The 26,705-nt window shown below is 39.9% G+C and overlaps 2 protein-coding genes across 2 annotated transcripts in view; both read left to right on the top strand.

Annotated features, from left to right (window-relative positions):
* Positions 1-1,129: 1,129 nt before the first annotated feature.
* cope (COPI coat complex subunit epsilon) lies at positions 1,130-9,598 on the top strand. The gene is made up of 10 exons (XM_030433701.1): positions 1,130-1,280; positions 1,444-1,506; positions 1,648-1,748; positions 1,987-2,139; positions 3,019-3,072; positions 3,315-3,396; positions 4,536-4,691; positions 7,196-7,264; positions 8,282-8,356; positions 8,863-9,598. The coding sequence occupies exons 1-10, from the start codon at positions 1,179-1,181 to the stop codon at positions 8,914-8,916; spliced, it is 909 nt and encodes a 302-aa protein (XP_030289561.1). The 5' UTR covers positions 1,130-1,178; the 3' UTR covers positions 8,917-9,598.
* Positions 9,599-9,760: 162 nt separating this feature from the next.
* The window catches only part of cers1 (ceramide synthase 1), a 35,474-nt gene continuing 18,529 nt past the window's right edge, over positions 9,761-26,705 (top strand). Inside the window, exon 1 of the mRNA XM_030433700.1 lies at positions 9,761-11,062. Coding sequence (XP_030289560.1) covers positions 10,814-11,062 — 249 coding nt within the window. The 5' untranslated portion in view covers positions 9,761-10,813. The remainder of the gene's footprint in view (positions 11,063-26,705) is intronic.

Raw genomic sequence — 26,705 nt, forward strand, 5'->3', positions numbered from 1 at the left:
TTCATTTACCCTTAAAAATTAAAAATTAAAGAGTGCTTTATATATAATAGACAAGGTTATCAAACATGAAACTAGCTGATTTTAAAATAAATAAATGGATCGGCTACATAACAGTGTACCTGTACCTACGTGAGGACATGGTCTTTTTACCCAACTGTATTAGAAATCCTGTAAAACTAAAAAGCAACATGATGTTCCCTGATCTGTGGGCACTCTTTAAATAAAATATATTGATATAATGAGCTGTAAACAGACGTTTTCAAAATACAAGGAAAATAACAACATGTGGCAAACTCCTAGGAACTCTAATTCTGCTGACATTAGCTGGCACAAAGCAGGGCTTGGTCGTTAAAACTTTGCATCACAAACATCAGAAAACTGCATTCAAAAATACTACATACAGTGTATCCAACAAACATGTATATGTTGAGGTTTTAACAGGCTGATGATTTTTGTGAGACTGGAAAAGAAGGTATGACTCATCTGTTTATGGTTGCTCATATTATATTATTTTCTGGAAAGACTGAGAATTGTATACTATGTAAAACAGCACATCTCTCTATTAAAGGGGAGGTATTATTAGGCTACTTAATTTGAATGTAATGATAAAAATTAATTCACTATTGCTAATCTTTTCATTGGATTAAGGACATTAATATTCACAAAGCAAGATGCTTTAATTGAAACCAATCCCTTGAATTATTATTATTTTTTTAATTTAAATTGATTGTTGCTTTGGTTCTTTTAACCAGTTAACCAATAAAAAATGTATTTCAGTAACAAGGAATTACTCTGAATTATTTGCCTGAGGAAGTCTGTCACCATTTTCTAAACTCTGTCATCAACCTCTTATTCTATGTTTGTTCTTTTATCCTGTCGATGCTTGTCCTCACCTCTGTTTTTTTTCCTCTTCCTTATACATTGAGCTGATATGACTGATTGTGTGTACATTATACTGAAAAAAGAAACATATTCTTTTTAGGGCAAACAATACATAGAAATATTTTTAGAGTATATTTGATCCATTTCATTAGCTCACTCAGCCCATACTGATCTCTAACTGCATTTCTTTAACGCCCACCAGTGTTGTTGTTGTTAAACTCAATCTCCCACAATCCTCGGTAGAAAGCCGGAAGGTGACGTATTTGCTCTACGTGTCCGGAAGTTCTAGAGTCAACATGGCGGCGCAGCAGGGTGATGTTGATGAGCTCTTCGATGTCAAAAATGCCTATTATATCGGTAGTTATCAACAATGTATCAACGAGGCTCAGAAGGTGAAGGTGTGTATCTAAATGTTACCAGATGAATGTGTTACAATATATTTCTTTAGTCACCATTCTCCTTAACTTCTGCCGACGTCGTTCTCGAGCAAACAGTGCTAAACATATTAGCGAATGTTTCTATGTAAAATATTTAACGTCAGCCTGTGTTTCCTCTTTAAAGCCGTCATCACCAGAAAAGGAGACCGAAAGGGACATGTTTTTGTACCGAGCATACATCGCCCAGGTAAACAGCTTTTTTTTTTTTCTCACATAGAATGAGTCTTGTCATTAGCTACAGTACTGCACATCAACTGCTGTCAAAGTTACCTGGCAGATGAACTAAAGGCCTACTCGCCCTCACCTGTTGTGTTTTGTGCTATCACAGAGGAAGTATGCTGTAGTCCTGGATGACATCAAGGGCAGCTCTCCACCCGAGCTTCAGGCTGTCAGGATGTTTGCTGAGTATCTGTCAAGTGAAAACAAAAGGTAAGAGCTTGTATCTGACGTTTACATTCTCTGTGTTATTATGCTGCATATTCAGTACGTCAATAAACCCACTAACATTTAAAGCAGAGGAGCTTCAGTATCAAAATTAGACAGAGTACAAAGCTGCACACGCAGTCACATTTGCTGTTCTGTGGTGTTTTAATGTCAAATCCATTTTGCAGATTTTGTATTTTTTCACCGAAGTGTGGAGATTACTCAACAGCGTTCTGTACCACAGGGATGCGATTGTTGCTGATCTAGACAAGAAGATGGCGAAGAGTGTGGATGCTGCCAACACCACCTTCCTCCTCATGGCTGCCTCCATCTACCACCATGAGATGAACACCGATGCTGCTCTCAGGACTCTGCACCAAGGAGAAAGCCTGGAGTGGTAAGAAGGGATTTTTACTATTTTTAAAACAAGTTTGAAGGTCATGTTTGGGACCTAAACTGATTTCAAGTAAATATAAAAGGTGCCAGATTTTTTTAATCCTTGTTCCATTGTTGATGTAAATATAAGAGTGACTAATATGATCAAATCAGACTGCACCATCATCTCATTCTCAACTAGGTAGATTCCTTCTGACAAAACAGTCTGACATGTCCAAAAAAGCATTGTAATGGAAGGTATCTCTAGCCACATAAGATGCATTATTTTTATGTGTTTGAAAACATTTCACTGTACAGAGGGCAATAATAGTCACAAAAATATCTTAATTGTAATTACACACTTGAGGGCACTGTGTAGTTTTGGAGAATAAATTCAAACTCAGAATTTTCTTTTCCATAACTGAATAAACAAGCTGTTTATCACACAGTTTGAAGCCAGGAAGGTTGCAGGGTTCGCTAAATACAAAAGAAGGAAAACAGTATGTAAGTGTGTCGTCCTTTAAGATCAGTTTGTTTATTCAGTTTATTCAGTCATGAATAAAGAGAGTTTGTTTATTTAGTTGGTTTCTCTTCTAATTAAAATGTATACCCCAAAACTGCATAGTGCACCTTTTAAGTTTAATGTAAATGTATAAAAACAGTTTGATTTAATAGATTCTCCTGATGCACAGGCTAACTATGAGGAAGAAGTGTGGATTGCTCTCAAATATTTAATTTGATTCTTAACTCGCCATGCTATCAAATTCACCCAAATAAGAACAAGACTAATGTCGGCATGTGTATGTCAAAGAGAGAACACAATTTGCTTTCTGAGGTCATTATACTTGCTTTCGTTGACTGAAAATCGCCAAGCTGACCTGACCATTTGTTTATTTTTCAGTATGGCCATGTCCATTCAGGTGTTGCTGAGTCTGGATCGTGTTGACCTGGCAAGGTATGGCTAAACACACAAAACCAGGGACTGATTTGCATTGAATTCAGACAGGTTTGTTGTTTGAGTGCTTTTTGAATGAGTTATTTGACTGGGAAAACCTTAGGTTGGCTTAAATCGTACTTTATGTATATTTTAGTCTTGACCCATATAATGAGAGACTTTGCATACACAAAAGTATATACGGTCTCTTTGAAATGGGTACATGCTCTCTAATCACAATGACGTTATGTTCTCATTGACAGGAAAGAGCTGAAGAAGATGCAGGAGCAGGATGAGGATGCTACTCTAACCCAGCTGGCCACAGCCTGGGTTAATATTGCTGTGGTGAGGAGGCCAGCATTCCATTAAGTCTTTATAATATCGCAAAGATACACATTAGGGCTGTACAATGTATCGTTTCAACATTGTGTAATGTCAAGAGAGGCAAATTAACTGCAACAACTTTTGCTGCTTGATACAAAAGGAAAACTGGCACCATTCAAATTTTTCTTGACTAATCTGCAAGAGATGTCTATCTAATATCACATAATTTAATCAGATTTGAAGGTTCTTGTAAACATGGGAGTTTGTGCTTGTGACTGACATGCAAGCTCTGCATGCAGAGTGAACCTACAATCGAGATTTGTATTAATCAGTTTGTCATTGATAAAATGCACTTCCCTGCGTAATCACCCTGATCACTCTGCCATGATTAATTATTTCGAAGTAGAGCTGTTTAAGTTATTTATCTATATCTATATGAAAAACAAAAAATTGCAGTGTCAGCTTTTTCCCTTATCGTGCAGCCTTAATACACAACGTTGAATTATAAATAAAATATAGATCATGAATAAAGGATTATCAGCATCCACGTTTATCTATCTGACTCAAGCTGCCAGTCAGGTTTGAAATAATTAGCAGACAGCGTAGTACATGTATGTAGCTTGGTGCAGTATGAGATTGGCCAAACTCGTGAAGCGTGACATAGATTATTGGCCCAATAATGAAAAATCTATATTATCGGTTATTGTCAGATAATTACATTTTAACTGATGTAAACTGATATAAAGAGCTGATAATATGAGAAAAAAAAAGTCTTGAGTTTTAACAACAAATCTTACTCGAGTAATCACCCAGTGTTGCTCACTACATTGTAGCCTTTCATACCATTAAGTTTGCATAAACTAAAGGTTTCTGAAGTAAATTTTCTAATGAAGAAATGTGAAATTATCTGTTATTTATCTGTATTGGCCAAGTCATTATTGGTATCTCTGAATTAATCCAAATGATGCATCTCTAAACTTAACCAAATTAAGGTCATGTAAGAAGGATTTTGTTCCATTCGAATGCTCATATTACACACCATCGTTTTTGAGGTTTGTGTAGAGCAGTGAGTACCCCTGACACCATTTAAAAACAGCTGGGGTTGTGCACTCCTGATCACTGCTGAACACATTTAATTATATTCCTGCTTGTTGTTCCAGGGTGGAGAGAAGCTGCAGGATGCGTACTACATTTTCCAGGAGATGTCAGACAAGTACTCATCTACACTGCTGCTCCTGAACGGGCAGGCAGCCTGTTACATGGCTCAGAACAAGTGGGAGGAGGCCGAGGGAGTGCTACAGGAGGCACTTGACAAGGTTAGATGACAATGGATTGTATGTAGCTCTCTTGTTTTTGCTCTTGATCATTTGTTACCTGACACACTTAACACAATTTGGTGTACACGCACACGGTTTATTCAGTTAAAGCTCTCCGTGGCTGAGACTGGTATTAGATTCGTATTCTCCATAATTAAATCCTTAATGGATCCTAGCTAAACAAAGAGTTTCGCCAGAGTTGCTACGTAATATGGATACAGAATTAAACCTCATTATACGATGCATTAAAAAATATTTTGGAGTAAGCTAAGACAAAAAATTATGATAAGACTTTGCTGATTGAAATGTAAAGTGAGGAATTTTATTTAATATTCCTTGCAGTTGCACCAGCTTTTTTATGATATGAGAAGCACTGTTGGAACAAGCAAAAGTTAACATCACCTCAGTTCGATGTTGCAACTTGAAAATACTGAAATTGAATCAGGTTTGTGTAATGCTAGATTCAATCTTAAGGTGTTTCAACGCAGACTTCTGGATGAGCAATGTGGTCAGCCATTAAGAAACAGTTCATTCATTATTCAATAACTGTTTTTTAATGTTCTTCAAACAGCCTGTTTTGTTCAAACTACCGTATGTGTTAGACACTGACAACCAAAGAGTTGGACATAAACAACTTTCAGTGAAGGAAAGGCAACAATTTGTCTCAAAATATTTTAAAGATCTGCTCCATACGTCTATGTCTGGCATAGTTTTTGCAGATGAAAAGGTTTAATTACTGTTTTAAAATAGCACCTATTACTTCTCCCTCATTAAAAATGTCTTGTGTTTGCTGAATATCAGGCCTGGTTTGGTTTTAAACAATATGTGATCTCACAAATCATGCTTGTAGGCCCGTTTCTTAAAAATCAGATTTTCAATGAGCACACATAAATATACTTTCAGCCACGAATGTGAAAACGGCCTTCTAGTGTCAGACTCTGCACAGACATCATAATACACAATGAAGCTCAAACATTTATCTGTAGTAGAGTTCTCAACGGGCATGAAAATTACGACCTGACCCGGCCCGCGGGTTTTTAAGCCCGAACCCGACGCAGCCCAACACACCAGCATGAATTGTCTGCCCGAACCGGGCCCGAACCCAACCCCCCGCGTGCCAGCATTGTTTTCCTCATAAACTTGTTATCGTAACTTTACGCAGCGGCGTCAGGTCTGCGTCTGCCCCTCCCCATGACGCAGGCAGCTAGACTTACTCTTCACCACACGTGAACAGCGATGATTCACAGAACAAACAATAGGCCTATATAATTTACAACCTGCAAGAAATGTGTTTTATGAAATGTGTTTTATAAAAAAGGAAGCCCGAGGCCCGACCCGACCTGGCTCATTTGCGTATTTTTTCGGCCCGAACCCAGCCCGAACTTGCGGGTCCGGTCAGGTTTGTCGGGCCGGGCCGACCCGTTGAGAACTCTAATCTATAGGAACAAGAAGAAAAACACATTTTTGACTGGAGGTGGACTTTAATGTAATCAGACTATTATTTTCTAATAGTCTCAGAAATAAGGGCAGGTGTTTCCTGTACCGGAGATTGTGTCCCTCAAAAATCCAAGGTGTGATTTGGAAATCTTCAACTTCTCCCGATATAACAGCAGATGGCACCACATACTCCTTTGTTGTCCACAGTTGTTCGCTTTAGCTGTAACAACACCGTGTTTGACCAGTGTACACTGTGTAGTATTGGTGTTTTGTCTTTTAAAGTTTTTGTTTTTAATTTTTAATGCTTAATAGATAATATATTTATAAAAATATTAATATTAAATACGCATTGGTCTTTCTCAGTTTTGTGAATAATGCTGCTCTCCGTCTTAATGCACTGTGAATGGATGCGATCTGTGCTTGACATCTCAGGTCTGCTTTGGAAGTTGTACAAACACTGTCACCCTGAACCACAAAATCCAGACCTGAGAAAACTCAAACTAAATCAACTGTTTAGGTTAACTGAAGTGAAGCTTTTCACAAATGTCCATCTTTTCTGAGGCTCCAAACCAGCCTCAGTATTCCTACTTCATGAGGCAGGCCATTCATTGATGACTTCATTGGCCCAGCACGAAGTTTACTGGTTAAATCATTACAAAGTGACGATTACCCATTGATGATGCCTTTTACTAAACAGACAGAACGTAACAGTAATATGTGACTTTAGATGAATGTCAGTGCTCAGGTTCTGCTAAGAAAAAACTGAAAAATGCTTCCATGGTGATGAGTGGAATAAATAAAAGGAAAGATAAGATAAGGGTTTCACATATCTGGAAATATGAATATTTGTGGACCATTTGACTGAATTACTGTTCAGAAGCTGCCTGCTCCACTTTGTTGTCTGCTGTACTGGTGACACAGAAAATTAAAGTTATTCTTCTCATTAAGTGACATTTAAAACATTTCACCGTCTTGTCACCACTTTCATGTTTCTATTGCCGTCCTGCTTTGTGAGAATTACTCTTTAACTCTCCGTCTGTCTCTGTCTTTTTCTCGTCCCCCTACAGGACAGCAGTCACCCTGAGACGTTGATCAACCTCATTGTGCTGACCCAGCACCTGGGCAAAGCTCCCGAGGTGAGACTTTGAACCTGAAGCTGTTAAAGAAAGCAGTGCTTTAACAGTGTCCTATAGATAAACGCTGCCTCTGTCAGAGAGATTTGAAAAATCTTTTTCCAATAGCATTCTGCGCTTAACACTTCAGCATGCTCCTCTCAGCAATTTTATGCGTGCCTGATTTGATTAAACCAGGCAGAAGCAATCAACCAAGCAATTTTTGTTGATTGCGTTTGTCCTCTATCATGAAAAGTGTTGTCTAAGCTTTTCTTCTGGTTTAGTGCTGTGTAAGATTGATACAGCCTGGAAGTCAGAGTTCATGAGATAAAGGCTCGATTATCTGTCTTTAAGTTTGATGGGCGTGATCGTAACGTGATAGAACACTGACCATTGACTCAAAGCCATCATATAGATGTTTCCAGCTGCGATAACCACTGATTAGGTAGTCTCACTCAAGGTTAACAAGAATTAACGTTTATGATTATAGCAAATGTGCCTAATTCTCAGGTATTGTAGTAGAGTAACTATTGAATGAACTTCTTTCTTTTTTTATGACTTCCTGACTACGAATTGTTTTCCATTTGTTTCCTGTCCCCTCTCGCTATTACTCATTACTCAGGTCCTAAACTTTTATAAGAGCAAAGCTATTTGACCACTGTACAAAGATCAGCAATATCTGATGAACATACTGGCCTAGAAGCTAAACAACTCATTGTTCTACCAAACCTCAGACCCTTTTTGCTCTGTAACATTAAATATTAGAGACGAGGACCGTATTTGACTGACCTGGTGACATACACAAAACAACCTTATCGCCGAGCTTCACCCACTTAAAACAAATGAGACGAGCAGAGACAGACAACAAAAGCAAAACCATTTTTTTTTCTAATTTTGTCATCTGTGTTTTCAGGCTGTTTGCTGTAGACAAAGCTTCATAAAGCTTTTCTCTGTTTTTAAGTTTTAAAACTATTCATAAAAGGCTCTAATCGACTATTGTCTCTTCATAACTTCTTTGTGATCTGTTTACGTCCGTCTCAGGTAACCAATCGGTACCTCTCTCAGCTGAAGGACGCACACAGAGCCCATCCTTTCCTCAAGGACTATTTAGCCAAGGTAACTTTCTCAAGTCTGCATTTGTGAATTTCGTTCTCTCCATTTGAATGTTTTTTGTTCTTGAATTATTCTTTTTGAAAGCTTTTATTTCACTGTTTGTTTTCTTCTGTATTTACATGTTCAAAATAAAAAAAAATATCTATCAATGCTTTCCCTGCTCAGGCAAACCTCTGACCTGTGGTCAGTGCTATTGCAGTTCACAAGATACGCTCAGAGTTGTTGATAAACCTTAGTAACCTTGATTGTGTTGTAATTTCATTACCTGGATCGTTTGTTTTTGATAGTTGTGCAGCAGGTGTCCTTGGAAAGTCAACAAGAGGATTAAACTTAATATTTAGCCTTTGACACACATTCTGTTGTAATCACGCAGGAGTGCAGAAGTAAATAAACATGGTAAAAACTGGGTTATACTGTTATGAAACACACCATGCAATGCACAGCTGTTCCTGTGGTCAGATGTTTTTCCTGGTGTTGAACTGTTTCCTCTTCTCTTTGTTTTCCTGCAGGAGAATGAGTTTGACAGACTAGTGATGCAGTATGCTCCCACTGCCACAGCATAAGACATCTGCTCAGACCTCAGTACAACACCGTGAAGCACCAACAGTCTCTTCCTCTCTAACCTGTATTTGTTTTGATATTTTTACTTGTATTATTTAACCAGACCAGAAGTCTTGTGCTCCTTTGGGTGCTCCAGATGACATGTCTGGCTTTAGTATCCATGCTTTATCCATGCATTTCTGCTATTGAAAATTAGGAGTAGACTGATTATCGGGAAGATATTCAGCATTTTTATGATAATTGGTATCAGTGTTTTTTTTGTGTCTGATTGCTGATAACAAAAAAAAATACAAATTCAGTACTTTGCCTCTGATACAGCACTATCTGAAGTCACGAGTAATAGACGATCAGCACTCAATAATCTCAATTAGCTTGTTAATTCTATCAAATAAATGAAGTATTCGGTAGCAGAAAATGGTAATACTGAAGCAAAGTACCACCAAATTGTACATTTCAGTAATTGAGTAAATCGTAGCTGGTTACAGTCCATCACTGGTCATTCACGACAAGAGTCTTATTCTTTGGTAAATGTACTGTCTTGGTTCCAGTTATCGGTTATCAGTCTGATTGCTGGGTTACCAATAATCGCTAGTGGCCCTGTATTGGTCGACCCCTATTGAAAATTAACACTTCTGTTTAAGTGAGCATTCCTTTTTGAAAATGATAATAAATGTTTAATACCTGTTTTGTGTTTGAAGTGTGTTTTGTGCAGTGCATGCAAAAATCATGAATTTAAGCCAAAATAAATCCGAAACGTGGTGCATGACAGAGGTGTGTTGCATGCAGTCGTGTAAGGGCTCGTTTGTGCACTGTCTCTTTAAATCATCCTTTTTAACCCTCCGTGGTTCAAACAGAGGGTTCAAAAAAGAAGATAGCGGCCCTAATTACGTCACGCCCCTCGGCCTTTTTCTTTCCTCCTTTTCGTATAAACGTACGCTGTCCTCTTTTTGACGTACCAGTTGATTCTCACTGAAAGCGGAGCGCTACTTGTCAGAACGCACGTTTGAACACGTTGAAGGAGCGCAGAGCAGCAGCAGCACAGAAGACGGAGAGAGAGACAGAAAGAGAGAGCGAGACAACAGCCTCCTCACAGGATAATATTCTCCTGTTTTTTGTCTTCGCTGGGATAACTTGTAAGAGCTGCCGGCTCGACGGGACGTTATATAAGGCGAATAACGGACAGAGATGAGCGCGCACGTCCGTTGAGGCGGTATAGCGGCACGATAATCGCATGTGCTGTCTGGGCTCGGCGCTGGAAGAGAGAGAGAAAAAAAGAAAAACCACACAAACGCGACCCCCTTCGACTTGAACCGTCTACGTATGTATCTGCGCTACATCACGTTTTAGGTTACTTAGTGAAGCGGCTAGCTAGCTGGGGGAGCTGCTGCCCAATGCTGGCCCATCCACTATTGTGTGCGTATGATTTAACTTAGCTAGGCGGCTAACCAGGACGCGCTGCTGCTGATGAGCCCGTGTGTGCGTAGCGGAATGATGGTCAGAAAAAACCTCCGGCAGACAGACGCGATGGGCTCCGATTAATCACCGAAAGCCCATTTAATAATTAGTTCGCGTTGATTATCAAATCCAGCCACACAGCCGATGTGTCTGGTCGGACCCGGAGGGCCCTGCTATCATTCATAAAACTATCCTGAAGGCGAGGAATGGGCCCGTGCGTTAATATGGAAAACAAAGAATTAACGTTAGGCTACTGAGGAGGTTAAGCTGGTTAGATAAGCTTGTTTTAGCGTTTTTGAGGTGAGCTAGCAAGCTGGTTGGCGGATTATTCACATACAGTCTGGACAGTGCTCCTCCCTGCGCTCCCTCTGTCCATTAATTGGAGCAATTTTTTTTTCCCCGGTTTCCACGTCTTTTTTTTTGTTCTCCCTGCGCCGCATCACGATGAGCAGTCACAGCGAGGACACCGGGCCGGTGGAAGTGGAGCCCATGCCGGGATATTTGGACCTCATCACCAGAGCCTCCACCGTCATGCTGGGCGCATGGAGAGACTGTAGTAGTTGCGGGCTGGAGCTCTCCAAACGGACTCTCCTGGATAACGCATACATTACCCTGACCGAAATCGCCCTGTTCTTCTTTTGCGCCTTTTTGTGGACGCAGGTCAGGCGGGGACTGACAGAAAGTCTGTTTAAGGTGGGTGACACACACAATTACAACACACACAGAGATCCACAAGGTTAATCTATTTCCACCCTTAATTAATGGGTTTAGTAGCTCACGTCTCTAATTAGAGCCCCAGCACTGCAGAAGTGTGGCCTGTGTCCCTCCCATCCCCTCAGGAGTTGCTCCTGGAGGCAAATGCTCTGGGCAGGCAGAAAAAAAAAACCCTAGACTGAACATGAGGCAGGTGACAGAGTGCAACATATGTTAACAAATATTAGATCCCAGTTGTAGATTTAAGATACAGACAGCAAATACTCTTATCTAAACTTGTGTTGGGCAAACATTTGAGCTGAGCAGGTGTAGCAGATCAAGAATGATGAAATTCTGCCAAAATATCAAAATTTGGGTCGATTTTTTTTGGCACATGGATCTGTTTCACATACAGACAGGTATGGTTGTTTCATCGCTCTACATTCTTGTTAAGCAGCATTTTATAGTTATACATGCTTTATAATGACCCCATGGCACCATGGTTTACCTTTTACTGCAGCGACCCTAATATGTATTAATGTTGTGAAATATTACATTTGCTGGAAATTCAGTTCAACTTTGAATTAATACAATAACCAGAAAGGATTTACTGATTTGTACTGATTTAATGAATTAAATATCTGACAATTCTTCACACTGACCAAAAAATATGATTAAAATCGAAGTGCTATCTTTCAGTCTTGCTCATTGGTTTAATTGCCCACAACAACCAAATTCACCCTGAGATATTATGTTAATGAACGGCGGCTTCACAAATGGTTTGACAAAGTCCTTTCCAGGTAGATCATATTTCCTATAGCATCCACATTATATGAATGGCTTTTATTTTCAGAAATGAGACCAACAGAAACATGCTGCTATAATGGCATTCTTACGTTACCTGGAATATGCACTAACAAAACCTCAAAGTCTCCAAAATTACAACATAACAACATTTCTTGCCACAATACATTTCACACAGAGGCCAAACACTCGGGCCATGCTCTGACGGACTGGCCCTACGCCCAGGTCTCCTATATTCCCTTCATTCATCTAAATCCTGAGCACCTCCACCTCCTGAGGGGCCCTTCTCCTCAGATATCCTGGATGTGGCTCAGTGTCCTTCCATGCTCATGGGTTGGAGTGTCTACATGCGGTAGATGCTATGATGATGATGCTATGGCTAATGAGCAATAGTTGAGGGCCCCATGTGTGAAGCCAGATGTGGCCTGAGAATGCAAGGAATGTGGCCTGTTTTCCCCTTTACATTATGTAAATGTGTCTAGTTGTGTGACTCGCTGACTCCTATGGAATAGTATGGGATGGACCCCATTTTAGGCCAGGTTACTAGAAAGGCTGTGAGGGATGAGGTGAGATTTTTCATGTCAGGTGAAGTTTGAATGTGTGTCAGTGTGCCCTTGGTTATTTAGTGCATGTGTAATACCACCTTTACTGTGCTTACATTAGGGATGAAGGGGATGGGTTCAATGTTAGGTCAGCTGTGCTGAGCTAATGCAATAAGAATATTGCTTTCATACATGACAAAAGCCGAGGTTGGTCGTCAGAAGACTACAACTACATTCTCGGGGGTCTTATTTGAACTCAGACCATTGAACAGACCTGGACAAAACATGATATTTTCTCACTTGTTAAGCTGAATGTTAAGGAAACCGCAATGCATATAATACCTTGTCATTAATGATTGAGTGTGCGGTTTTCACAGGGGTTGAAGTACACAATTTGCTTTCAGCTCTGATTAAATGTGCGGTCCCACAGTGTTGAGCTACGAGCTCTGATATAGATTAAAGTGGCTGAGCTGCCATAGAGTATGAGCACGATAAATGACAGCGTGGACAATTGTAAGTACACATTCTTAATTAGGTCGAGAGCCGTGAGGACATTAAATGTTAGCTTAGACATCAGCAGACAAAGCACTGTGTAATCAAGTCCTGTCGTGATCTTGTGAAGACTATCATGATCTGATGAAATTTGATTTCTTTGACATACTATGAAAACACTGTTTATGGAGCTAATGAGATTACACATGCATCAATATATCTGTCAATTATAGAAACTGACATTTGTCACACCATGGAAATCCTTGAATGTCCTCACAGCAGGACCTATTTAAGCTTTGGCTATTATTGTATGTGTCCACAAGGGGGTTTTTGGTGCTTCCCAGTATTGGCTGCTTGATACCCTCCTACAACTGCACAAACTCCCCTGTCGGCACCTGATTGGACAAATGCCACTTTTGGTTGTCTACTCGACTCAACAGTTACTTTGTCTTATATCAAGAAAACCAAGGACAACAGTTAGTTTCTATAGTTTTAAGGGTCTTCCGGAGGCAGCAAGACACCTTTGGTTTGCATAAAGTTGGTTAGACTCACACTTTATGCAAATAAGGTGCAGGCAATACAACACCCTGTCTCCCGTAACACAGCGTTACTAGAATGCATTGCACGACTGGTTACATAGACAAAGAATGAGATCCTGTGGACATGTACCACCAGGAATAATCAGGAAAATGCCACTTTTCTTGAATTACATTATAATATATATAATATATAATTTTAGTTTTTGCTCAAACAAAAACAGCACATTTTATGACATCACCTTGTGCTCACAGATATTTTGGTAGGCCTCTCCACTGTACTTCTGTTGTTTTGTTGACCGGACAACAAGAAAAGAATGAATAATCCATATTGAAATAAGTGTTAGTTTGAACCCTGATTTGTTGTCTAAAATCAAGCTCTACTTGCTAAAGCTGCTGGTAAATTTTATTATACATCTTCCACAAGAGCTGAAAGATAAAAATAATTAGTTTCCTGTTTTGTTACTTACAGTCCTCCCGGTCATGTTTGAAGAATGAAAGTTGACCCACTTAAAATCTTCACTTACTCCGGTCCTCATTTTCCACTGAGCAGTCATATTCAGAAGATAAAAGCAGTGATACTTGTTTGTTTTATATTAACGTTGACTGTTGTATGCTTAAGCTGCTGTACTTGATAACAGCAGCCAAACCTCGTTAGAATGTGTTACCTATTGAGACTCATGCCTTCTGGTAGAGCCCACACACTGTCAAAAGGGTCCACTCTGGACTTTCTTAAAGGGATACTCATTTTTCTGCATTGGGACGATATATATGACAGCACTTTGCTAGACACAAGACTGTGAATGGATGCTTGCTCTTACGAAGGCTGTCCAAAAGCTTGGAAATAAGGTCAAGGTCAGAAAACCTTGGTAGTCTTTTGTATTTAGTATCAGCCTCCACCTGGTACCATCGTTTCACATGTCAGTGAGCATGTTGTTGGGTGACGTATGAACAGCGTGTTGTAGTGGCTCCTCTGCACAGTGCTGCGTGGCGAAGTGAGTGGTTTTAATCATGTTTCACTTTTGGTTTGATGCTGCACCTTTTCAGGTTAAATTCAGACACAACTTGTTGATAAGCCACTTGAGCTCTGCTGTAACATGAATACACATCATAACCTCCTGACTCATCTATGGGCTCTGCTGACACTGGCATTTTTAAAATTTTAACGGAAGTCAAACGTGTCCTTTTAAGTCAAGTGTACAAAAGCTCAACATTAATGTCAGGGAAACGGTTTAGGAAATGTTGAAATCCTTCACTCTGCTCTTACGAACTGCTCTCTGTAGAAAATAGTCATCTCCTAAATGTCATGTCAGCCGAGTCTAAAAGTAAAAGCTCTCCTTCCTCGTCGTCTTTTAACTCCACTTTGCACACACATCAGTTTATATCTGTATTTGATTGCATGATTTAAATGGGTGTGTGGTTTATGAGTTGCATTCATCTGCATGTGTGTGTGTTTGTCTTCTCAAGTGTTTGAGGTTACAGAAACACATGTGCTTGTTTGCATACATTTGTGTGTCAGTCAAAATCATGCATTTGCAACTTCCTATGGCAGAGGATAAATAAACTGAGAAGGAAGAGAGAGCTAGAGGAAAGAAGAAACGGAGAGGAGAAGTGGGCTGAGGGGTTGTGTCGCTATAGCCAAGCCAGCTGACTCAGCATGCAGCAGCCAATCATTAACACAGTTGCATACACTCCCTCGAACATGCATGTCCTGGTGAAAGGATGTATATTGTCTCACCCACATGCATGCAACTTCTATTTTTTATTTCTAAGCATGTGTTTTTAAAGAGACAACACACAAACAAAGTAGGCAGTGGTCAAATGCTTCTTGCAGCAGCAGTTTATAGCCTCTCATAAAATGCCTCTCATAGCCCCTCACACACACACACACACACACACACACACACACACACACACACACACACACACACACACACACACACTACTCAAAGAGGAGAGCAGCACTGTACTTGCCAGCTCCAGCCTCGTTGCAGAGCTTATCTCCCTGCATAGAACCAAGTAGCACCCCATCCCCTGCTGTTGTTCTAAATGTGAAAGCAGCCAGAGGTTTGACAAGGTCTCCAAACACAGATCCCAGATCACGTTCCACAAAGCCCCTGCTCATTGTTGTGCATTAGAGCCGCAGAGAGAAACCTGATATTGGATTTGTGGTGAAGGGGAAGTGCTATCCATTCAGCCAAAAGTGCCCACTCAGGTGAATCTTGCTTGTAATTTTGACACTGATTGCGAGCAATTGTTATGGAGTTTGGTTATTATTAGTCCTGCCCCCCCCCCTCGTGACTCAGTCCTCTTGATTATCATCACATAGCGTTTAAGCCAGCAGCACTTTCACCTGACACATGATCTGTCACTCTGCGTGCTTCAGTGTGTCATACATCATGACTACAGAGCGCTTACTGGTTCACAGATCTGTCAGCCACACTGTTTCCTACACAGATGTTGTGCTTCAATTAATCATAATTTGCCACTGTGTTTATGTCTTCATCAGCATTAAACAATATATACATAGAATGTTGTGGCATGTGTTTAGATTTTAACATGCTTAGTTTCAGTGCCACGATATATTCCAAACTTTGTGTGTCTGTTGAATATCTGCTGGTTCTCTGCACAGATGCTTCACATGTGCACTTTGATTGGCTGCCTCTAGGTTCCAAACAGTAATACAATCAGCATCAAGCTGTTCAGTTCAAATTTCCTACAGACATATTTGGTGGCTTAGTTGTGTCGTTTAGCATTGGTTTGCATAAACCTATTCTTTTGAAGAGATATACTGACAGTTTTTAGAAGGTTAGATGGACAAACATTTTGCAGCATCAGCAGATCTTATGGTTTGTTATGACAGCAGGCAGCACTTTGAATTATGTATCATTCTCACACAACATTTGACAAATTACAGAAAACTCCTAACTCTGTTCCCACTCACCTCCTGTCCCACAGTGCCCTGTTGTTTAACACTCACCCTAGAGACGTGACAACTCTGAACTAAAAAAGGGCTAAAAAAGGTTGTTTGAGTGAAAGAAATAAAAAAAAAAAAAAAACACACAATGCTATGCTAATGCTCTGGTTAGGTTTAGGCAGGTCTCCTTCAAAATAACTGGTTCTTTGGCCGCAAACATGGCTGGAGATGGCCCGACTTCCTGTGAAAAACATCAGTTTTTTGTCACCACAAACACAGCTGGAAAGGTCCCCAGGTCTCCATAAAAACACCGGGTTCTGTCAGAACAAACACAGCTGGAGATGGCCCGACTTCCTTTGAATCACATCCAGTTTTGTCGGCACAAACACGGCTGCATAACGCCAGACTTCCTGTGAAAAATGTCTGGATTTTGTCGCCACAAATACAGCTGGGAGGGTCCCAGGTTTCCTTAAAATTATCCAGTAGTGTCAGGCTAGACTTGAACTGCAGTTGCACGTTTGTCAGCATCATCTCGTAGATGAGATGTTAAACAAGGCATCAAACTAAACAACACATAAACAATTAATCGACTAATCGAATAATCAGCAGATTAATCAAATTCTCAAACAACCTGTACTCTTATGCTCTCTATCAAGAGAAAAGAAGACAATGCAGCCTTCGGGTGTGTTCAGACATTCTCCATATTGTCTATATTGAATTAATCCTTTTGTAGAAAACTCTTTCATACACTGTTACTGGAGTATGAGTCCTAAACACAAGTCAGACAGCAGGCCTATCAATTATTCCGCTGAAGGCAGAAACAGGGGGGTGGTTGTGCACTCCTTCTTTGACATGGTGAATCATAGCCAAAGCAGCCATATGTACCACCAGCTACAAAGCAGCTTCATGAATCAGCTCTGTTTGCTGACTGTGACAGTCAGACCCCCTTCTGGTCAACTGGAATGTGCTGTAAGGCCTTGACCGCTGCAGAGCTGCTGCTGTGGCTGGCCTCTCAATCTTTTTTCCTCTTCCTCCTTCTCTCTCTCTCTTTCTCTCTCTCTCTGTCTCACTTACTTGCCTCCAGATAGACACACTGGACAGGCTGTCGTTAGACAAGAACACACTGTCGCTGTAGGCTTCATACTTGGCAGCTGTCTTTCTTCTAACAAAGCCACTCTATAACAGTGTGTGAGAGCGAAGTGGTCAGAGGAAACTAAACTTAATTTTGTCTGTTCTACTCTATACTTAATACACTGACCATGTGTGTATTGGAGTGTTTGTGTGTGTGTGTGTGTGTGTGTGTGTGTGTGTGTGTGTGTGTGTGTGTGTGTGTGTGTGTGTGTGTGTGTGTGTGATTGCATGCTTGCCTGTGTGGTTCATTGAAAGCCACAGGGTGTTGATAATGAATTGCCGGTTTCTCTGCACTTTGGTTTTGGGTTGGATCTCGGTAGCATTCTTGGGATGCAATTAGACCAGTTTCTCTGTCCCAGTCTCCCTCTTCTCTGTATGTGAAAGAGACTGGTGCATCCGCATGGACTAACGATAGAAAAAAATTGCACCTATTTCAAAATGTGATCTGAATAGTTGCCATTGGCTCTCCTCCTTGTTCCCTTCTCCTGTCAAGTCACCTCGTCTGACCTTTCTTTTTTTTTTCTCTGTATCATCTTGATCTAACTTTAATCTGTTGCATCCTGTCCTCACACATTTCCTCTTTTCTGTCTTGTCCCCACCCACTCTTTGGTTTCATTTGCTGCATAACTACATTATCCCAAACCAAACAGTCGAGAGGGATCTTGCTCACATGAGGTAGAGATTACAGAGGTTGTTTTAACAAAATGACTGTAGCCTAAGTGTGACTCAGGACACCTACACAGAACATGCTATCAGATGTGAAAATCTGGCAGCTATCTTCCAGTAGTGATAATTAATGTAGGAAACCTCCACTGTGGTAAATGTGTCAAAATTCTTCTTTTGTAAAAGATATTGATCGGCCATGGTATACATTGTATAAAGTATTTAAGGCTGTGAATGGCAATGAAAATGGAATTGTCTCATATTTGAGATTTTGAGTACCGCAGTTACATGGGAACAAATGAGTAACAAATGAGAACCAAGGGCGCGCAGGTGGTCGAGTGGTTAGAGCGCATGCCATAAACGAAGCAAATAATCAAGTATAATAAATAAATAATACTTTTGATATTACAATTACACTATACAATATTGAAGGTGCTGTGAGGTGTTACTCAAAAGATAAGTAAAATAATTCAGCAGCTGACTGATGTTAAATGGAAGATCAATAATCGTTAATAATTGAAAATCGAATCAATAATCGTTAATAAATGAAAATCGATTTGTAATCGAATTGAGACTTCAATAATCGGAATCGAATCGGGAAATGGGCCGATTAACCACCCCTAATCAGCATGTTGAAATTGGCATTGTAACACCACTGTCGTAAATACAAATCCCAGGTTTATTAAAATTTGTCACACACTAGTGCATTGCCCATAGGAAATATGTGTTCCTATAGAAAAGTGAGAGGTTAAGAAGCTTTTTCATGGATGGCCAAATGAGGCTGTGTTTGGAGGTGGGACGTCAGGGATATTTAGGTTTGTTGTGAAATCCGATATTCCAGGGTATAATTGGCTGTTTTTGACTATTTTTGATTTTGCCACTATATTTCACCCTTAAACTATTTACTTGGTGTCATTATTTTCAGCACAACCTCACATGTGTGACTGTACAGTTATTTTTTCATTTTGACATACTGTATTAACACAATGGACATAAAATCACCCCAAAAAAACCCATAAAATCTGAGTAGAAAAAGTTTGATTTTTTTACTGTGAAAACCACAAATATGTTTAAAAAAACATTTTTATTACTTATAATGCCAATATAAATTGTTGTTTGCTAAATATGTGCATACATTTTAAAAATTTACGAAGTTATATGTAACTATTTACATTTAAATGCAGGCAATGCTCAGGTCTGCCTGAGCTCCTTGCAGCTGATTGAAGAGCTGCACTGCCTGCTCCACATTCAGCATCTTCTCATTGTTTTGACTCATTAAACAAAAAATCGACTCCACTACACGCTAAACACACTACACCAAACACTACATAACACACTAACTATACACTCCAAACACGCTAAATGTCACAAATCTCTCAACTCTCAGTATCGCTGTCTCTACACCGACTGTCGTTGCCTGTCAGTCATACACCTCCGTCCCTCCCACAACTTCCTGTTCCTCAACAACCAAACTTGCTGTTTGGACACTCAGTGACAAAAGCCTGTTTTTACCGTTTCTTCTGCACCAGACACAAAGCAAACGTGACGGCAATGTTCACGAAGGCGTGGCGGACATTATTTACCCTAAGTCCGGTTTTGGACGTGCCGGTGGGTCTGGTCCGTTGCCTCAGAAGGTGGGCCGTGTAGGTTGGCTAGCAGCTAACTACACACGAACATCCACAGATTCCGATTCCACTTTGTTGTCCGCGCGTCTCCGGATCTCCTCAGACCCGAACGGACTCGGTCCGGGCTCGTTTAGTCTCATTAATCCAAAACCGTCAGTTTAGATGCAAAGAACAGAACGGGACCAAACCACCGGCAAAATCCCGGTCCAGCTCGCGCCGCTGCAGGGTATAAATCTGCTTGTTTCTTAAGGTGGGGGGTCGCGGTGGGCTCTGCAGTGATTGGCTCTGGTGCGCACGTGACTGTGGTGGCTCCGGTGGACAAAGCTCGCGAATTGGTAAAGCATTTATGAAATGATTTATTAACAGTATCATTGCAGTCCAAACAAATGCGAAGTCGCACACCATTGAACCACGCAGCAGCCATGTTGTAAGTCTCAGGTCAGTCTAATCCTGATCCGCAGAGATATTTGACAAACACACACACACAGACAGACAGACAGACAGAGATTCCATGCTTTTATAGAGCGATAATGTAGGTTCTAACTCTAATAAAACTCATTACATCATGATAGTGGTATGTGTTGAAAACTTGTATGTTGAAGTAAACATGTATGTTGCGCTGTGTTCCTACCCTCTCACTGAAGATACATAGTGCAGAAACAAGTGATAGGGCGGCGGAGTGGCTGAGACAGTCAGTGCGTTTACATGCACAGTTTAGTTGGATTACAGCCATAGTTCGACTATGCTGCTCAGTCGGACAACTGCAATTATCCGAGTATACATGCCAGTGAGAAAATCGAATTACTGGCCGAAAGCATGTCATACCCCGGTACGCTAGGTGGCGCTGTACCCATTTCAACTAGTGTTAACGGCGCACCTCCGGCTGACCTCTTTACGTCACCAGCTGCCTCGGCATTCAAGAAAGATGGCGTACGAAGAGTGAGACGAAGTTGTACACTTCGTATATGGTGTACATGATAATTACACAAACTAGGTGCACTCTGGCGCTCTTTCTTGCCGTGATTTCGAAGGAAAGCTGCCGCCATCCATCTACTTCCGGCTCACGGCCCCGGGAAAAAATCTTGCGCCTGCGCAGAACGCAAAATCCGATCCGATCCGCTGGAAACGTATACATGCAGGAGTAATGCGACTTTCAATCGAATAATCTACGTGGTGTAATTCGACTATGAGAAATCCGATCCGGTCCGATTTTAGTCAGACAAAGGTGTATACATGCATCTTAAAAATCCGATCATAGTCAGACTAACGCAGTAATTCGGTTTTCTTGAGTGTCATGTAAACGCACTGAGAGACATTATTCACACTATCACAAGACACTGTACCATCAAAATTATTTTGAGACTGTTAGTCTAACATAAAAAGTTACATAATGTTGCTTTAAGATGTACTATTAGGTCATCCTTAATTATGTGCTAGTGCTCCTAAATTAAAAAGTTAGGAGCACCAGTGCAACCATTTTATAAAGCTGGAGCCTGGCTATGAAAGTGCGTTGGAGAAGTTTTACTAAGTTTTTAAATGACCCTATTTACAAGCCATTCTTCAGGTAAAAAATTTGGTTTAGCTTAGTTTATTAAATTCATTGTCTGTGTACCCATATGGCATAGCCCAGCAATGTGTTTCTGCCAGTCTGCCTTATTCCTTGCTGTAATCCATACCTGAACCAATAACCTAACCTTAATCCAGACATCCGATCATTATTCATTAGACAGTCATTGTAATGAGGCCGTCAGAGCTGTAATCATCAGCCTGGAATGAGCTGCTCACGTGTATAATATTCTGGCCTGTTTGAAGTACAAATAAACAAACACACGCGTTATCACTTGTGTCTTGTGGCTTTGTAAGCACTGTTAATAGTATCAGCCATTCCAAGGGTTAGGAATCAACAGGGATCTCTCAATACGACACTATTTTAAATCTTAGTATCAACAGATAACTCTGTATTTATATACTCCATTAAACATCATTATATATATCATAGTTTTTGAATGAACAAGATAACCCTTACAGGCAGATTTCCAGATACTGCTTGCCAGATATGTATTTATTATTCAGCTCCTTATGTTATCAAGCCAGAAATGTCTTTTTTCAGAGTTTACAACTCTGAACTACATAAAAGCACTGAGGACAATTGCTGCTTGAAGTCTGCCTGTGTCATCGTGCTCCACATTTGTTTTTACTTTCCGCCCCATGTGTGCTCACTTATCATTTTGGCCACTTTGACCTCAATAAAAAACAACTGCATAACTAAAACAGACACAACTGCCATTAATGTGCCATAAAAGTCTCTGAAAAAGAAATAGTAGTGCGTCATTGATTTTCCCATCTCTAGCAGTCAACATTTGCTGTTTGTCGATAAATGTTTGTGCTTGAGTGTGTGTTTGTATTTAGCTAGCTTTAGATTATCAGTGGGTGGGTAATTATTGTGAGCTCATGAACCTCCGCCTGTTGATGCACACTTAGATTGGCCTGTTGAAAGCTCACTCACTCACTCACACACACAGACACACGCACTGCATTTATACTCATAGACACAGCCAGTCCTCTTTCTCTCTGCGTTGCCAAATGGCATGGGTAGTGCATTATGAATGACAGCCATATGTCTTCTAGTTGTCAGTTTGGACAGGAAGCAGCTTGAGTGAATATCTTAACACTTCACTGAGACAGTTCCTTTAATACTCTTAATTTTCCACCATCTTTCTGTAGCTTTAACCGTCCTAGAACATATGAGAATATGAAAGAGTTAAGAGCTAAGAAGGTAAAGGTTTTGTTCCTTCTGCAGTATGGGGACAAAGACGGAGACATCTTTAATAGTAATGAACTCCCATGGTAGTCACTGGACTCAAATAAACAGCATACTACCACACATCACTAGCTTGATGTTCTCTGCTCGGAGCAAAATGAAAAGAAGTGGATGCACAACTGCATCAGATAAAGAGCTTTCTGTATGCCACTTGAGTGTGTGCTGCTTAATACCATTTCAGTTTTTTCTGTGTGTGTGTGTTTGTGTGTGGGGAGCAAATGTAACAGGGTAGGAAAATAATGTTCTGTCCCTGCGGAGAGGACATATGTACCATCTTCAGCAAACATATAACAGCATGCTTGCTTAGTGAATGAATGTTTATGATACACAGAGAAGGGTTCAAGAATTAGCTAATGCCGACAGCAATCCTACATGATAAATGTATGATTATTAGCTCAACTCAAGACAATCATGTTGATTATTGGCAGCACTGCTGTTGCCTATCGTGTGTTCAATATGACTGAATGATGTGAACGAGCACTGCCCTGGGTTAGGTAGCATTAGCCTTTATGTTGAAGCTAGAGTAAAAGATAGAGGATTGAAGAAATAATGAAAACTAAACTAAACTACATCTCACCGGAGGGTATAATCAAATGTGACAAGCTGAAGAGCCTGTTATGTCATTGTGTAGATGAGAGTCAGGGTTGGACAGCAGGTGATTACATTTTTCTTTGTGTTATCTGTGGGCAGGTGAAAAATATGCAGCTTTTTAGTGCTCAGAAGCTGATTTTCCCAATGTGTGAGAAACAGGTTTTTTCATGGTAGTCTTGACCAGAGCTGCAATGATTAGGTTATTAATCCATGAACATTTTGATAATAGATTTATCTCAACTTTTCCATCAAAGATGTACTGATGTCCTGCTTTTTTGTCAGTTGTGATAGTAAATGAAGAGTCTTTTAGTTTTTGACTGTTTGTTGAACAAAAAGAAGAATCACTTTCAAAGCTCAACTGATGCATGATTTTTTTTTTGGCCGTTGCTGATACCGATTCTGATATTAGGTAGGTATTTCTCTGCTTTACAATCACTCTAAAGACGTTTCCTTATCAACACATGTTGGACAACATATATGCCAACACCCATATATCAGTGATAGGCTAATATCAGATGATCATATCGGCCAGCAGATGTGCCGGTTGGACACTAGCCATTTTGACTCTGAGAAATTATGATAACTAAACAATTAATTGAAAATAATCAGCAGATCAATCTATAATAAAAACATTCTTCAAACGCCGAGACAGAATGTAGGTCTAAACACATGAATTTATAACACTTTTCCAAGACACAGTATACCATGTTGCAAATCTGTGGTATCATTCATAGAACTTGTGTAATTTTATGCATCGTGTGAAAGCATTTTGCTGTGAAGACCACATTCATTTATGTTGATGCGCCAGGAGTTAATTTGATAACTAAGTATGGGGTTAATGCCTCCACTGGGGCAGACTAATCGGCTCAACATGCTCCAAACAGGTGCACCTCCTCTCTCCCTCTCTCTCTCTCTCTCTCTCTCTCTCTTTCTCTCGTTCTCACACACACACACACACACACACACACACACACACATTGTGACACATAGTTATGTGCTGGGAAACCATGTGCAAACTTACGCATACCCACCCTGTCTTTATTTGAATATGTTGAATGCATTTATTTAGCGGGAACTGAAACTGTTTAATTTTAGCTAGAAAACCTGATAAGTCTTTGGCGGTTCTCCTTCCAATGAAGTCATGTGTGTAATAGTTGCCAGAACAATTAAAAAACAGATTGAAAGCGCTTTGTTTCATAGTATTGAAAAAGACTTTAGAACGATAGTTCAACTAATCAAATTCATGGCATTTTTAGGATTATGTCATTATCTGCAAACACATGGAAGCTGTTGAATAGTAGCTACATTTTACACTGGTCATTAAAAAAAGAAAAGTAAGAACTGGGCCTGGACAAGGTGTGTTTTTTACATGCCAGCACACACAGCTGCTACAGACTGTCATTTTGTGGTTATTTACTCACTCATGGGTGCAAGGCGGCTGCTCGTCCAGTCACGTACTTGCGTGCAAATTAGTTTGCTGGGTGGTGGCGGTGCCTCGCTTAATCGTGTGTTTTTAATCAAATCAACTTCCAACATTGAGGCAGCCTCTTGGTTCAGCATCAGTATTCCAGGCCATCTGTAGTCATGGGAGTTCAGCCACATCCATGTCGGAAGACCAAAAAAAACCCATCACATGCTGTTTGTCATGTTGAACTAACAGTTGAACATGTGTTGCCCTCAGGTGTCTGTTGAGACAAGTTGAGGATATTTTATATATCTTTTGGGTCTTTTTAGCCTTTATGTTATCTGACAGGACAGCTGGAGATAGTGACAGGAAAGGGGGGAGAAAGTCAGGACGACATGCAGTAAATGGCCACGGAAATGTGCTTGAGATTGTTCTTGCTCAAATCAGTCTCAGGACCACTTTTTGAAGGTCTCGTCTTTGACTCAACTGCATTTTACTCGTTCTTGCTCGGTCTCACAAAACAAACGAGGCCAGTCAAGGCCACAACTGCAAGGATATCACTGACTTGTTTGACTCATTCTGTGCCTAATGATGGTTTCTATTGGAAGACAAGAATCACCCAGAAAACCTGATGCTTGCACAAGAAATTGTGTTGTGTTAGGTTGATAGTGATTAAAGAGTCACTGAGGTAAGGATTCTGCCATTTTGTACATGGGGCTCATGCAAAAATAATCTATATAAAAGAGGGGTAAATATGGGATAGTAGGGATTTTATTTGACCAAAAGATATGTATCATATATGTGTTATCCTATATTTATATATAAAACAGCATCCTTCAATATGTAACAATAAAGCCATCTTTTTACAGTGTTCACAAAAAACAGTTGGAGAATGGTTGTGGCTATAAGCTGCAAAGCAAGATGGCCTAAGTATTTGTTTCTTGCTTTTACTTGGGTTTTTCTATGTGCAAAAGTAACTAAGAATTTTTTATCAGGTTAATCTTAGCTGCTGCTGTATACAAACATCAACTATATTAGATAAGAAATATAAGTATTAAACCATACGGTACCTTGGTCTGACTTGAACATGTCAGTGTGGATTGTTTATGTGAGGGCTTCCCAGTATGATTCAATTACTGTGTGACTTTTCTCCTCTAAGTCAATCACATTCCTCTTTTGTCATGGTTATCTGATTGGTCAGAGGCCGCCGCAGAATGTCTCATCTGTGGTACATTTATTAAGTCACTCAACAGTTAACGGTGGACTCATCTCCCAGTATGCATCACTGTCTGACGTTAATTGCTTCCAGTGAATAGATAAGATATGGATGTCATGGTTGACTGAAAAAGTTGCCATTAACCAGTATTGGTCTTACATTGGTGAGCTGACTACTTGAAGGTCTTCAATGAGAACCTTAATTCCAAGTTCATAGCCAATTCTGCCAGTTTGACAAAAATTCAACCGATCGGAATGGAGTAGCTGGGATTAAGGATGGGGGTGTCATTTCCCGAAATAACCAGTTAGCTACATCCACGAAAAATAGTCCTAGCCCTATAAAATCCGGCTTATTTTTTTCCCAAATTCAGTTTTACTTTTTCGTTTTTTCAATTTTAATCTTTGGGAATCCCATTTTTTTTTTTACCTTTGACTCTTATTTTACTACCAAAAACAGTGTGTTTTTTATGTAAATGACACAAATTAAATAGAAATTATAGATTATTATTGATAAAAGAAGAAAAAAACATTAGCTTGCACATGTAGTTTTAAATGTCCCTTCATTTATTGATGTAATTAATAAATGAAATGATAAATTAATAATGATAATGATAAAATATATTGTGGAGCTGTACTGACATGCTTTTGTTTTGATCAGTTAAAAAAAGAAAAGAAAAAAAATAGGGAAAGGAAATGGACAGTATTTCCACTTCTATTACAATTTGATATCTTGATTTACATGTCCAGAATGTAATCCTTTTTAATCTTATTGAATGTGCATGTCAGCCAGATTCCCCCGTGGGATCAGTTGTTTTCTGACACTGATGCATCAGCAATTAATCATTATTTATTTTTGATTACCAATATTAAGTTATCCAATTACATTGTTATACATGTAGCA

Source organism: Sparus aurata, chromosome 11 (genome assembly GCF_900880675.1).
Source record: "Sparus aurata chromosome 11, fSpaAur1.1, whole genome shotgun sequence".
In the NCBI taxonomy this organism is placed as follows: Eukaryota; Metazoa; Chordata; class Actinopteri; order Spariformes; family Sparidae; genus Sparus; species Sparus aurata.